Raw genomic sequence first — 15,620 nt, 5'->3', positions numbered from 1 at the left:
TGGTCACATTTTCTGATCACTAGGTTGTAGATAAAGTTATGAAAGCTTGTGTTTATATATTATATGTTTGGATATAACTTGTTTTAGTTAGACACAGTCTCGTGAAATCAGCCTCTATTCACTTTAATTAGATGTATTTTGGGGCCCTTAGGAAGATTTTCCTCCTCTCTTCTGTTTTAATCTTTTCAAATTTAACATATGGGAGCATACATTTGTGCCTCAAGAAGTATAGAAATCAAAATGAGTTGTAATAAAAGAAAATGGTATTTCTGGAATCTTGCAAAACTGGTTTAATTTTATTACTGGTCGTCGTATAGTATGGTATTTGTGGACTCTCCAACAAATTCCAAGGCCACACAGAGTTCAACAATTGTATCTGGGTGCTTACAATCGAGGGGTTTTTGTGTAACTGAAAGCTCCGTGTAGCTAGTCTTCCCAAGTATTGGGAAAATACAAAAGGTGTTCATCATTTCAAGAAGAATTCAGTCTGCCAAAAAATGGAGGTCTATGTGAACATATCTATCTTTTATTTATTTTTTTTAGAACTCCATCAGTGGCGAGAGATATTGATGATAAATCCAATGATGGCCATGAACCCTTTACTGCCAGCATCAGGGCAGCAGAGAATTCCAGTGATTCCCTCACCATTTGAACCTCCAAGTGTGGATAGGTATTCCTCTCCAATGTGATATTCTGGTCTAAGGAGAAAATGGACGTTACTAAGTTTTCAAACGCTTTAACCTCAGTGTTGTCTTGTAGTCTAATGTTATCTCAAGGAACGGTGGTGTAGAAAGTCTGGGGGCCACATCTTCAACAAAGTTCCCATCACTTACCCTCTGAAGCCTCTTTGACACCATCTCTCAGTAAATAGCTAATGAGCACCTGCCATGTGAAAGGCATTGCATAGGTACAAATGTGGATGGGTAGTGCGCTAGGGCTGCCATAACAAAATATCACAGACTGGGTGGCTTAATTTTATGTCTCACAGTTCTAGAAGCTAAAAGTCCTAGATCAAGGTGCCGGCAGGTTTGGTTTCTCCCAAAGCTTCCCTCCTCGGCTTGCAGACTAGGCTGCCTTTTCACTGTGTTCCCACATGCCTTTTTTTCTGTATGGCAAGCACTTCTGGTGTCTCTTCTCTTTCTTATAAGGATACCAGTCCTACTGGGTAAGGGCTCCACCCTTATGACTTCATTTAATTCTAATTACCTCCTTAAAGGTCCTATCTCCAAAACAGAGTCACATAGGGTGATTAGGACTTCTAACATGTGGATTTTGGAAGGGGACACAATTCAGTCCCTAACAGTGTGATATCCTAGGTTTCCTGTGATGGAACAAATCTTTCTTTGCAATAAAAGTGAAATTATCAGTATTTTGGTTATACATTCTGGCACCTTCCTATCTTCTTTTCTTTTGGATATATATTCTGGAATCTGGGGAGGAAGTAAAATTCATTATTATACTTGTTCACAGAGCATGAACAATAGAGTTGGATTTCTAGACACCACTGAAGTTTGGTAAATCGTCCATCCAGATAGTGACTGATTCCAGATGGCAAAACTCAAGCCAGAGTGTGTTCATCAAATGAGGAAAGACTGTTATGGTCAAGAACAGTATATAGTCATGAAAAATCAAAGATTGGTATTGATTTGATTCGATCATTTTTTCCCTAACATCCCTAAAACTTTCCTGCTTTCTCTGTTATTTTGTCAGGTGAGTCAGCCCTTCCCTACTAGAGTCCTGCCTCCCCATTTTTCCTATTATATTTCTTCTTAAGCCAATAGAGATTGCAGGACTTTCATACTTCATTTGGGGAAGAAATGATAGAATCCCATATGGCAATTTAAAAAAAAAGCTCACTGCCTATGCAATGGAAACTTTGTACAAATCCATTTTCATTTTACCTATTTTGTATCTTTTTCCTTAGAGATTTATTGCCTCCTACTGTAGCACCAGCTGACCCAAGACAGTTTTGTATTCCTTCCCAGTTTGGATCTTCAGCTCTAGCAAATGCAAACATGCCAAACTTGCTGTCCAATCGTGTCTATTCAGGTATGAGAAACTGATGTCTCTCATCTCTGGAACCACTGTGAACTGAATTGCTGCGTTAAGCTTGCCATGAAATTTATTGCTAAATTTTGGAGGCAAAACTATATGGTGATAATGCTTATAGTTTCTACAATTACTACCTAGGTTTAAATCTTGGCTCCACCACTGTGTAAGTTGCTTAACTCCTCAAACCATCAATTTACTGATGAATAACATGAAAATCTGCAATTAATATCTGTCTTACCTTACAAGGAACTGATGAAGTCATAAGGAGATGAGATCTGAGAGTAAAAGGCCCTGGGGAAGTTTATACTTGGTCTGATAGGCCAGTAAGAACTTGCTTTCTACTTGGGAGAACAGGGAAAGCTCTTGAGGAATCTGAGCAAAGGAATGACATGGTCTGACTTACATTTTACCAGGATCAATCTGGCTGCTGTGTTAGGGACAGACTTGATAGGATTCAAGTTCTGGAGTTAAACTGATGGGAGTTGATGGGCTATTAGAATAGTCAAAAGATGATGATGGCTTGGCCCTGGGTGGTTACAGTAGGAATAGTAAGAAATGGTTTGATTCTGTAAATACTTTGGAGGGAGAAACAACAGGATTTGCTCAGAGTTTAGATATGAGATGTGAGAAGAGAAGTGTTAAGGAAGACATCAAAAATTTTGGCTGAGAAATGGGAGAGGGGGAGTTGCTATTCACTGAGTTGAGGAAGACTGTGAAAGGAAGAGTTTTGGGGTGGGAGAGATAGCACAGGCATTTGCAATGCCTGACTGACAATCAATAGGAGATGTCCAGAAGGCAGCTGCAGTCTAGAGAGGACATCTGGAGATAACCTGGAAATGTAATTTTGGAAATCATCAGTATATATGAGACTCGATGAGATCATTTATAAAGTGAGTTAAAAAGGATGAGTTAGAAGTTAAAAGGATGACCCCTAGGACACACCAACAGGATCTAGAAGATGAAGAGAGATATAGAAGGAGCAACCAGTGGGGTGGGAGAAAACCCAGGAAGGATAGAGGCCTGGAAGCCAAGGGAAGAAAGTGCTTTTAAGGAAAGAGTAAGCAATTGTGTCAAGCATGCAGCTCAGAGATCAAGTAAGACGAGGACCAAGAATATATGATTAGATGTGGCTTTGCGGAGGTCATTAATTATCTAAATAGGAGCAATTTCAGCATAGTGTCAACAAGAACATGAATGTGGGGCTCCAGAGAGAATAAGAGGTGAGAATTTCCTCACAAGTTTGAAGATGAAACTGATGCATCTTATCTTCTCAAAACTGTATTCAATGAGTTTCTGTTTGCCCCGGTTCTCCAATTCCAACAACTCTTGATAGGAGTAATGTGAGTAAAAAGCCCGAGACAAAAAGAAATATGATTGGTGCCAGGGCCATTGAAGACGCAGGCCTGCCTGGATTTGAGCATATTACATACCACAGTGCATGGATCCACTTTGATGAGTCTGAGCAAGGGTCAGATCTGAAACTGGACACACTCACTGGGTGTGACAGCCCCAACAGCTGAACCTGGATGGTAGCCCCCTCTGGCAGCAAAAGCCCAGGGAATACATAGCCCAAAGTTATAGGTAACAGATAAGCAGACCTGTGAAATAGTTGCATTGCTGACCCAGAGAGAGTTTTTTAGTGGTTAAAACTCCAAACACTGCTAATAGTTGGATACGAACAGGCAGGCTGACAACCTGTCCCAGGTACAGAGGTCAGTCTCCCACCCCAAGGCTGATGTGTCAGAGAACAAGCAAGAGCAAGGTAGGGCCTCAGTCCTATAGAAAATGAGCTACTAAGTTAAGTTAGCAAAAGAGAAATTGAGACAGGAATCAATTTCAAAAATTGGGATGTTAGGTAAACAGTGTGTTATTACAACTGGACTACACTAAATTTGATGTCAACTATTTAAGAAAGAAAAAGAAACTTGAAATAGATTTGATGAGTCCAGATTTTACAGGATGCTAAAGTCTAGGTGATGAGACCTGTGCCCTCTGCACTGGTCTTTTTACATGACGTTCTCTGCATCCTTGGGGATTAGCCCATGGGTTGGCAATTTCATGCTTGCCTGCTATCTCAAGGAGCATATCTTGAAACCACTGAACTACAAAAACATAGAGTTTTAGAGTCAGAAGAAGTTTTAGAGGTTATGTCATCTAGCCTCTGAATTTTACAACTGAGAAAGAATCTCATAAAAATAGATAGAGTATGGTGTACTTCAAGATAGGTTCTTATTAACAGGAGTTTAAAGAGCTCTGCTAGCTTGGTGCAAGGCAAATATAAAATCTGTTCTAGCCTTCATGATACTAGCCCTCTTGTTGGGAAGAACAGATTTATACATGAAAAACTATCATTGAACAAAACTATGTATATCAGTGTCATTTGTGTGTCTGTTATTGTTAGAGTGTGGTCTGTAGACCTATGCTGGTCTGAGAAGTGTTTGAACAATAAATGCATAGACAGAAAGGTTTAGAAACTTTTACAGCCATTTGACAGGGTAATTTTATGTCTATTAATCTGATCGTTTCAAATTGTGCTTGTGTTCATTCTTGTTTTCATTTCAATTTTCTAAAACATCATATATGTATTTTTAAAGAGTCCATGATGGGTTGGAAATTTTAAAAGAAAAAAATAATCCTTCACCATGGATTATTTGAGAAGCACCAGCATAGACTCTAAATGTGTTAGGAATCCAGAGAAAGAAAAAAGAAAAAATCAGTGTAAGCATGAAGTTACCAGGCAAGAATAGAGCCTTGAATTCTGATGACGCTGTCATTATTTCAAGACATTTTGAAAGGTTGACACAAAGAACGTAATTGCTGTTCAACTCCATTGAAATTGTTTTGTAAAAAGTATTTGCCTCAGCTGCACCAAAAAGTCAACATGGAGAACTTCGTATTTTATCCCCTTAAATCACTGTATTTATTTCCAGGGATTTCAGTACATCAGGAAGCATTTAGTTACTTTTTTTTTTTAAGTCAACTAATTCTTCTTGCACCCCCCAAAAAAACCACAAAACAGTCATCAATTTTTACTTCGAAAGCAAGTAGTCAAGAGATCCATAGTTAATTTCATCTTTTTCCTTTTGAAGTATGGTTGGAAAACATTGCCAGTTATGAGACCCATACTTAAATTAAAAAAATTATCTGGGGGATTTCCTGGCAGTCCAGTGGTTAGGACACGGTGCTTTCATTGCAGGACCCCTGGTTCAGTATCAGGGAAATAAGATCCTGCAAGCCATACAGTACAGCCGCTCCCCCCAAAATTATTTAGTGTTATCATGCCATTACCAAAGTGACTCTAAGATGCTGACAGTCATGAATTGACATCATTTCCAACATTGTGCTCAGTTGGTAGTTTTTTGCAGATACTGTTTTAAATCATTATATTTTCTTTTTATTATCTTCAAGTGGATATTTTTAATTTGTTCATGGGGTGGGATGGTGGTTTTCTTGTTTAAGGTTGGGGCATTTTGCCACCTGAATCCGTAAAGGCAATGGCTAGAAGAAATGAAATGATTCAAAGGCAGCATACTGCCAGGTAATGTAACAATCTTGTTTTAATTATTTTCTATTCACTCACTTGTCTGTGTATTCATTTAATATAAATACATATATATGTTATTTATATACTTTTATATATATTCACTCATTTATTATATTTGTATACTGTTGTTTTTGTATATGTTGTTACATTTGTGTATATGTCATTGTTGTTTAGTCGCTCAGTTGTGTCTGACTCTTTGTGACCCCATGGGCTACAGCCTGCCAAGCTCCTCTGTCCATGGGATTTTCTAGGCAAGAATACCGGTGTGGGTTGCCATTTCCTTCTCCGGGGGTTTGTGTATGTATATTCACTGATTATATACATATACACACACATTCTGATTACTTTCAAAAAGTATTTCAGGAATACTACAAAAAGAGACATATACAAACATGTACACGGGTTGGTTAAAGATAAAAGCAAGATTAGAGATTACACAGTGAAGCTAAGTTTATAGATCATAATAATCAGTCGATGTCTCATAATTAAATGCCTACTTATGACTCTTTTGAAATTCATATTGGCAATGCTGTCTTAAATTACTTCAATTCTGCCTGAAGATAGGAGTCAAGCTTGCCAATCCCACTTCAAACTATGCCATCAGAGCCCAGACAGCCCCTCATTAGCCTAAAAGCAGCCTTCAGCAATCAGGAGAAGACAGTAATAATGACCAGCGTTTGGCTGTGGGTGAGAAAAGACATCAGAGTCAACTTTCTCATCAGTGGGCACTAAGGGGTTCAGGTGATGACCAATAAGCAAAGTAAAGTAAGCAAAATTGCCAACAAACCCTCCACTCCTCCTCCTTTCCCCTATCCTTACCATGTCATTAATTTTAGCAGTTGAGACCCACTGCATTTCTTGAGTCTCACTAAAATTGTACTGCAACATTTAAAACCTTCTTCCCAGGACTTTAGTTTCTTTGAGGATTAATCTCTGGCAAGAAACTACTCTGTGTTGTGTTCTCCCCATCCCTGCTAAAACTGCCTTATCCAGTAGAGATAATGTTCTAAAGACCGGCCTTGGACTTCCACTGTGAGACTTAGCCAAACCTTTCATCCTCTGATCTTACTCTAAACTCTCCCTCCAATGGCTTTCAGGGAGATTTGTGTTTATGCCCAACAAACTTCAGAAAAATGGCCTAAAGACTTACAGGAAAACCAGAGGTACTACATTAGGGAAGGCAGAGGGCCATTAAAAGTATTTTTCTAATGGTTTTCTTGGGTTTATAAAATATTTTGTTTTGTTTTTAGGATGGAAATGGAAATGCATGCCATTTACCAGCAAAGGAGAATAGAAAAAGTTAATTCTAAGGGACTAGCAGGCCTAGGGATCCCATTCATTTATGGCTCCAGTATCCCTGTGGGCCCAGCCACCTACCATGGCAGGGGCATGCTCCCAGCCAGTGACCTGCACCTTCACAGAAGCACCCTGAGAAACCTTCAGGGAAACCCCATGATAGTGGCGACTGGTCCACGCTTTACAGAGAACTGGGGGCAAAAATGTCGTCGTCTCAGGAGAGGTACCAGGAGTCAGAAAGTTCTAGACAGTGACACTGAGAGTTCTAAAAGTCAAGTAGAAGAGAAGCCCCTAGGCCAAGCCCATGCAGTTCTCTATGAAGAGAACGAGTATACAAAAGACCCAGAAATGGAGGCTCTGGACAATCACACGTTGGGTGAAACCAGTGGAAAGCCAACTACAGCTCTTGCTGACACCTGTGGAGAGCTGGAGCCCAGCCACAGAAAGCCCTGGGGAGCTCAGGGAACTCCCCTGGAAGAAAAGGCTTGGGACAACGGGAAGGAGAAGCCCTCCGAGCATGGTTTGGCAGCCTGTGGAGAAAAGAATGGGGTGTACCCCCCAGCTCGACGATCATCTCAGCCAGGTAGGTGTCCAGAGGCCAATCCTCAGGAACCACAGGTTGTCAGGTCCGTGAGATTATTACACAGTGATCTGTGACCATTGTGTTTCTTTTTATCCATCCTACTTAGAATTACCCCCTCTTGAAAAACTTATTACATTAGTTTCAATCAGCCATAACAGTGAAATGTACCTCTTTTTATATATTATTATATAGAGAATTTTCAGTGAAGTCTAGAAAGGTATAAATATGGGGAAGGATGGGAAAACCTACCAGAATGTTTAATTAAAATTTTAATCTAATTTAGTCTCTTCAGCACAAAATAGAGGGGCTTCTTTCTTAGAAGTATGATTCAATCTCCCCTGTATATAAGTGTAGTAACAGAAAAAACAGACAAACAGAATCTCTTTCAATGTTCATTATTGTTATGATACAGTTTAACCTATAAGTATTAACACACTATCCCCTGCCAAACACACTGAATAGTTTTCTAGAAATTTTTTAGATTAAAAAAATATAAAACTGGAATTTCTTTAGATAAAAATATTTTAAAACACAGGGATTGGGGTATGTGTAATCTAGCCACCACACCAGCTTGTTTCCCTGACAAAGTATTAATTTGCCATTTTGATGAAGATAGAGCTAATTCTTGTATGGCTTAGAGAGCATCATAAATTATGTAACATCATAGAACATGGTGTTAATCTGGAGAATGAAATCTACAGGGTATTTCTATTGAAATCTGAGAGAAGCTGGAACTTTGTTTTTATTTATGATAAGGCAGTCATTAAAGATCCTCTAGAGGAAGAAAAGAAAGGAGACAGCTAAGCTTTTTTAGAAATCATCTCTCAGTAACTCAGTAGCTTTTAAGGGGGTTACATATAGATCTACATCAAGGAGCTGCTCTGTGGTAATAGAATATGCGGCAATTAATGTAACTATATATACAACTGTACTCTTAGCTTCACCCTTGCCCACAAAATAATTTCCTTTCCATTTGAAAGGGACACATGTCTTGCTTACAACCAAGGAAAATCTATCTTTGAATGAAGACATTCAGAAATGGACCGTGAACGATGTGTACAGCTTCATTAGCGGCCTTCCGGGTTGTTCAGACTATGCTCAGGTGACGTAACGTTTAAATATTTTTTTAAAGTCAATTGACTTCTTTTTTTAAATAAGACATTTTGAAATATACTTCCTTCATAATGAGTTCTAACTTAGTTTTGAACCCAAAGAGCATTCCTAATAATCTCTTCCTTTTTATGTCGTTGGCTCTCCTGAAACAGAAGCCTCTGATTGATGGAGCTTGAGTCATGTGCCCACACCCCAGCTTCAGGGAAAGCTGGGAAAGCCAGTGTCTGGCTTTAGTTTCAGTCTCCTCAAGACTCCTGAGATGCGGGGATTCTCCCAAAATTAGGAGGTTCAAAGGTCAAACATCCAAGAAGAATGAGAGATATCTACTATATGTCCTATTCATCCATGTAGCAAACATTTTGGAGGCATGTACTTCTGTATCACAAGTTTTAGGCTACTCGTCATAATAATAGAAATATGTACTTTATTCTAAAAAGGACAAGAAGGAAATACATTTGAAAAGTAGGAAATTAACTATTTTAAAATTCCATTTTTGTGCTAGGGCAATATGTTAAAATGCCTACACATATAATTCAATCTGATAGATAAATACTATTTTTTAAATTATAATGAACTGCTAGGATAGTTGGAAAGTAAAACCAGTATCACTTATCAGTGATAAAAATGGGAAAATCAGAGATAAAAATGGTGGGTTGGCAAGTTTTTGAGGTTTATGTCAATGTTACATTTTCAAGTATATAATTTACTTTTTCAAGTGATTTTAATAACACAATTCCAAGCAACAATGTACCAACTAAATCTGACATCATTATCTTCGGTTTATATATTAAAGGAAAAGAAAGCAAGAAAAGGACATTATGATTTAACTACATTGTAATTAATTGATGTTAGAGATAATTGTTTTCAGATCTTATTTTGTGACATTTTCCTTCAGTGTAATGCTGTTAATTTTTAAATTCTTCTTTTCTTTTCTTTCCTCTTTCTTTCTCCCTTTGTTCTTTTCATGGAACCAATGGAAAAGTCACAGAGTAGTAGTTAAGAGTATAGCTTATGAAAGTACAAGTTCAAACCCCAGCTTTTCCACTCTCTGGACACGTGACCTAGGACAAGTTGCCTCTCTCCTTGGTGTCTCAGTTTTTTCATCTGTAAATGGGGATAATAGTATAATACTTTCTCAAAGTACTATTGTATTAATGAGTGCCTGACACCTTCTAAGTACTCAATATATTCTAATTTCATCATTATATCTGAGGCTTCTAGAGAAAGCAAAATCTCAAGTTACTTATGAGGCAAGTTGTATTCTTCAAGTCACTTATCTTTTTCATACCTGCTAAAAATATTTGTTCTATTTTTTCCCACTCAAGGAGTATAACCTTATTATTTTATTACTAGTCATTAACTGTAGGTAAGTCACTTTTTAAATTTATCTGTGCCACTTATCAAGTGCCACATCAACCACTGGTACAATGGAGTTACAAAATTCTGATAGCCGGAAACATGAAATCCCTTGTATAACGAATGTTACATTGCTGACTTCTGATGGACTGAATCTGTTTGAACTCGCTATTTTTAATCAGTAAGTGATTCACAGTCATATGCAGTTTATAATAACCACTCTTGTAATAAATAATATTACATGCATTTCATATTTTATAATCCCAAATGTTCCCTTGTGGGTACCAAGAAGCCACATAAACTCGAAGACCCCAAACTTTACTGACTCATTATCTCTTACCAACAGGATGTGAGTGCTTCCTTCCCCACCCCTAGGAGTGGCACAATTATTTCTAGGTGTTTCTCAAATGTGTTTAGGATCAAGTCCTGCTCTTGTTTCCTCACTAAAGTTGGTTCCCCTCCCAGAAATTGCTGGTGTTATCAACAGCTCTCACTTGCATTTTCCTCTCCTCCCTTCACTGCTCATCTAAGGCAGGGCACAGAGGCACTGTGTCTGTAAATGTGAGAGTTTGAAATTTGCCTGAAATGGTTTTTACCCATATCCCTTCACTCAGACTATTTGTTCATTCATTGATTTGTCCAGCAAGGACAATTGCACATGTTTTGTACCAGGCACTGCATTACAGATACATCAGTGAGTAAAACATGGGCCTGCCGTCGAATAAGAACTATTCCATGTTGAAATTGAGTTCTATATTGAGAGAATTGGGTGGTTTAGACAGTAAAGAATCTGCATTCAATGCAGGAGATCCGGGTTCAATCCCTGGGTCAGGAAGATCCCCTGGAGAAGGAAATGACAACCCACTCCCATATTCTTGCCTGGGAAATCCCATGGACAGAGGAGCCTGGTGGGCTACAGTCCATGGGGTCACAAAGAGTCAGACACAACTGAGTCACTAGCACTTTCATACTTTTCACTTTCATAGAGAGAATGGCAATGTACTCCAAGGGTTGTTAAACAACACAAACAACACGCCATTGGAGCACAGAAAAGAGAGTAACTGAAAATAAGAAATGTTACAATTTTTGTGTCATCCTCAAGCAGTCCTAATGTTTCCTCCAAAGCTGAAAATCTATATGTAAAACAAGATTTTTTTTAAAAAAAACATTCAAAGTTGACATCTTTTATGTTTAATAAGGTATTTAAAGATCATGCAATTGATGGAGAAACTTTGCCATTACTCACAGAGGAGCATCTTCGAAGTGCTATGGGATTAAAGTTGGGACCAGCACTGAAGATTCAATCACAGGTATGGTGATTTTTCATAACTAAACATGCATTCATGTTATGAAGCCTAAGAGAAATATGTTCCTTTCTTTGGTTGTAATATTAACGATACCTATCTAACCTCTTTTCTAAACTTTTGCCCTCTATGGGTGTGGACATAACAGAATAAGGGAACCTGAAAGCATCGGACGGGGCATGGTACACATCCCTAGGTTCAGTTGGGAAGGCACCAAGCAATGGTGTATTGGGCAGTGTTTAATGACCTGCTCTCTTTAAAAAGGAACCCTGATTCAGTGTTTGTCAATTTCTGTAGTGTAAAATACTGCCTCCATGACTGACAAACTCCAAATGCAACTGAATACAAGATTTGGAAGAGATGCACAACAGCACCCTATTTTAGACTCCCTTCACCATGTGGATAGCACAGGTGTAAACAACCTCAAAAGCAGTGATGATAATAAACAATTATAGTAAAATAAGTAGATAAAATAATTAAGTTATAAGTTTGGAGCATTTAATATTTTGTTGTTCTTTAGTTGCTAAATCATGTCTGAGTCTTTGGGTGCGACCCCATGGACTATAATGTAGTCTGCCAGGATCCTCTATATGAGCGATTTCACAGGCAATATTACTGCAGTGGGTTGCCATTTCCTTCTCCAGGGAATCTTCCCAACCTAGGGATTGAACCCACATCTCCTGCATTGCAGGTGGATTCTTTACCACTGAGCCACCTGGGAAGCCTATTTAATATTAATACTTTAGCTTTCTATATAATATATCTAATTGTAACTTTATATAATTTAGTTTTTAATAATGGCATTTTTAGGGTTTCCCCGGTGGCTCAGTGGTAAAGAATTCACCTGCCAATGCAGGAGACATGGGTTCAATCCCTGATCCTGGAAGATCCTACATGCTCTGAAGCAACTAGGCCACAACTATTGAGCTTGTGCTCTGCAGCCTAGGAACCACAACTTCTGAGCCCTTATGCTGCAACTATTGAACCTGTGGGCCTAGAGCCCATGCTCCACAGTAAGATAAACCATCGCAATGAGAAGCCTGTGCACCGCACCTAGAGAGCAGCCACAAAGACCCAGAACAGCCAATAAATGTGTAATAATGGTATTTTTAACAATTAGCTGGCAAACTTCTTTAAAGTTAAACAGTTGGTCACAAGAGCTGAAATAAGCCATAGCACCCCTTCTCATCACTGCCTCCACTGCTTCATTCTGGCCTAAGGCACCACTGTCTCTCACTGGATCACTGCATTAGCCTTCCAACTCTTCTTCCTGCTCTGCCCCTGCCCACTCAGAGCCTATTCACACAACAGTAAAGAATGATTCTTCTAATACATGACAGATCATGTCACTCTTCTGCTCAAAATCTGCAGTAGCTTCCCATCTCTTTCAAAGTCATATATTATTTGCACTCCTCCCCACCCGTCACCACCCTTGCCTTCCTGACCTCATCTTGACATCTCTCTCCATCAGTTACTGCTTTTGCCATTCACCTCTGGATGCTGTTTGAACATCTAGGCAGGCTCCACGTTAGCACATCTCTCTCTGGCTGTGGTGCTTCCCCCACCCCCCAGACAGCCTCATGCTTTGCTCCCTTCATCTTTGCTCCACTCTCCCATCTCAAAGAGGTTTGTGTGGTTCATGCTACTTAAAATTGCACACAGCCCAGCCCCATACATCCTCCTGCCATCCCTTTTTCTGCTCTTCTCTTTTCCCCCATAGCACTTATCACCTTCAATCACACAATATAGTTTACTCATTTATAACCTTTATATTTATTTTTTCTTTCTCTCTGACCCCACTAGAATGTAAGCTCAATTAGAGCAGAGATCTTTATCTGTTTTGTTGACTGAATAATCTCAGAATGTGCAAAACCCGTAATAGGTCAATAATTATTTGTTGAAAGAACGAGTTTCCTAAAATCGAAACCAAGAAGCCTCAAATAATTGTTTCAGAATTTATATGGTACTCTACCTATTTACCATACATATTCAGACCAGGTACTGAGTTTCTAAAATGTCCTTCAAAAACCATTTTTATTTATCTAAACTTTTTAGGGTAAAGAAGTTCTTTATTTCTAATGGAAATACTTTAAGGTTTCCATTGGTGGTGTTTTTTTCAACTTCTTATTCTGGAATAACTGTAGATACATAAAAGTTGCAAATAGAGTGCAGAGAGTTCACCTAGTTTTTCCCAGTGTTAACATCTTACATAACATGGCACATTTGTCAAAGCTAAGAAATTAACATTGGTACAATATGATATTCACTTTTAAGTAATTTTTCTTTAGTGAGGACACTATATCTCTTGGAATACTTACAAAAATATTGGACAGTTCTTTTTCCTCAAATCAGATTTTCTTTGCTTTGATTTATCACTTTGGTTGGGTTTTTGTTTTGGGGTGTTTTTTTGGTTTTTTGTCTTTATAGCGTGGCCAACCCCAAGTCATTCTTAATCTTCTCCTCACTTGCTGTTAACATTACCCCTCTATATCATTTTCATGAGGCTGTAGTCATTTCTTCTGCTCCTGATATATGTAAATGCCTCCATGCAGGCCAACTGAGCTGTTACATCCCAGGCTCCATCTCCCAGTGTAACAAGGCAGGGCTACCACAGAAGCTGTGGGGAAAGGGGAAAGGGAGGGGGGAGATCCCACTGATGCCAGATGTTCAACCAAATAGAGCAGTTACAGAGTCCTTGGGATTGGGATTGCCCAGGGGTCCAACTGAAACAGGAAAAGTGAAAGGTTCTGAGCAACATCTGAAAGTCCCAGAAGGTGAGCAAGCAGGAGTGCATCTCAATTTCCAAAATGGGCATCAAGGGCAAAATTCCATTTCAGCAAGAACTGCTAAGAAGGAGGAAACCCACACTTCAGAACAGAAACCTAGGAGATCGACCTGGACTGAGCACACAAGGAGAGGGGTAGGAGAAGAAAACACTGGAATTTGAGAACTCAGATATTATTAAAATGGAGGGAGCTTGGTGTTTGAGTTACAGCAATGTGAACAATATAGAAATCTCCTGGGTCCCCCTCAGGGTCAGGTTTGTGCACAAGCACACTGGTTAGTACCAGGCACCAAGACCCAAGGGCTTCCCTGGTGACTCAGGGATAAAATATCTGCCTGCAAATGCAGGAGACTTGGGTTTGATCCCTGGCTCAGGAAGATCCCCTGGAGAAGGAAATGGCAGCCCACTCCGATATTCTTGCCTAAAGAATCCCATGGACAGAAGAGTCTGGCTGGCTTCTGTCCATGGGGTCTCAAAAGAGTCAGACACAACTGAGCAACTGAGCACGTACTAAGTCCCAGAGCCACCTTATTTAATGTCTCAAAACAAAGCCCACTGAAGGCCAGCTGTGTGCTGAGGTTCTAAACAGTTTCAGCCCCAGCCAGAGAAGGATGGGCTGGGTGCTGGTGACGGTGGAGTCCGGTGTCTGTGGGAACTCTTGTGGAACCCCTGGAAAAGGGAAAGCTGGGGGAATGCTGAGTGAAATAATCATGTGTGCTGATGAACCGCAGCAGGACCAAGAACAGGAACTGGTAAGTTCCTACCATCTCTATACCCAGTTTTATATCTCAAACACTATAATTCTGGAAGAAAAAGCCCGCCACATCCTAGAATTGTGTCCTCCGCATTGTGTAGATGCCCTATGCCTGAAATTACCTCAGCCTGCCTGCCACCTGTGTCTTTGAAGAATATGCTGAGTTATTGAATGGATTCATAGATTTAATTACTATATTTTGTCTTCAAAGGTATCTCAACATGTGGAAAGTATGTTCTACAAGAAAAGTCTTTCACTTCCTACCCACACAAAACAAGCATTCAATCAACCAACAGATACAAACCCTCTTTTGGATTTTAACTCCTGGAGTGATACATTGGACATTCCTTGTTCCCAGGATATGATCGTTCCTAAAGGAACTGAGTGAGATAATATGAGAAATTAAAACCCTCCTGGAGCAAGAACAGTCTTAATTGTTTCTCAAAAATCTCTAGGATATTCTGAAAGGTGTGTAAGAGTTTCCCAGGACCAGATGGAGACTGAGAGAGAGAGAAAGCCTGTCCACCTGAGCTGTCCCAGAGGGGTCCTTTCTCAGGCTTCAAGGAGTGACCTCAGCTTCAAAGTGCGTGCACGTGTGCATGTTAAGTCACTTTCAACTCTTTGTGACCTTATGGACTGTAGTCTACCATGCTCCTTGGTCCATGGGGATTCTCCAGGCAGGAATACTGGAGTGAGTTGCCATGCCCTCCTCCAGGGAATCTTCCCGACCCAACGATTGAACCCCCATCTCATGTCTCTTGCATTGGCAGGTGGGTTCTTTACCACTAGCACCACCCACCTGGGAAGCCCTCAGCACAAAGTAGCTGGTGTGT

The 15,620-nt window shown here is 39.6% G+C and overlaps 1 protein-coding gene across 1 annotated transcript; it reads left to right on the top strand.

The window, feature by feature from the left end:
* The first annotated feature begins 524 nt into the window (after positions 1-524).
* On the top strand, positions 525-15,175 carry SAMD7 (sterile alpha motif domain containing 7). Its single transcript, XM_061428718.1, has 7 exons — positions 525-670; positions 1,925-2,049; positions 5,512-5,590; positions 6,847-7,475; positions 8,456-8,577; positions 11,144-11,254; positions 14,999-15,175. The coding sequence occupies exons 1-7, from the start codon at positions 570-572 to the stop codon at positions 15,173-15,175; spliced, it is 1,344 nt and encodes a 447-aa protein (XP_061284702.1). The 5' UTR covers positions 525-569.
* The last annotated feature ends 445 nt before the right edge of the window (positions 15,176-15,620 follow it).

Source organism: Bos javanicus, chromosome 1, assembly GCF_032452875.1.
Source record: "Bos javanicus breed banteng chromosome 1, ARS-OSU_banteng_1.0, whole genome shotgun sequence".
Taxonomy (NCBI): Eukaryota; Metazoa; Chordata; class Mammalia; order Artiodactyla; family Bovidae; genus Bos; species Bos javanicus.
Note: the sequence above shows the minus strand (reverse complement) of the source record. Positions and strands in the feature narration are given on the sequence as shown.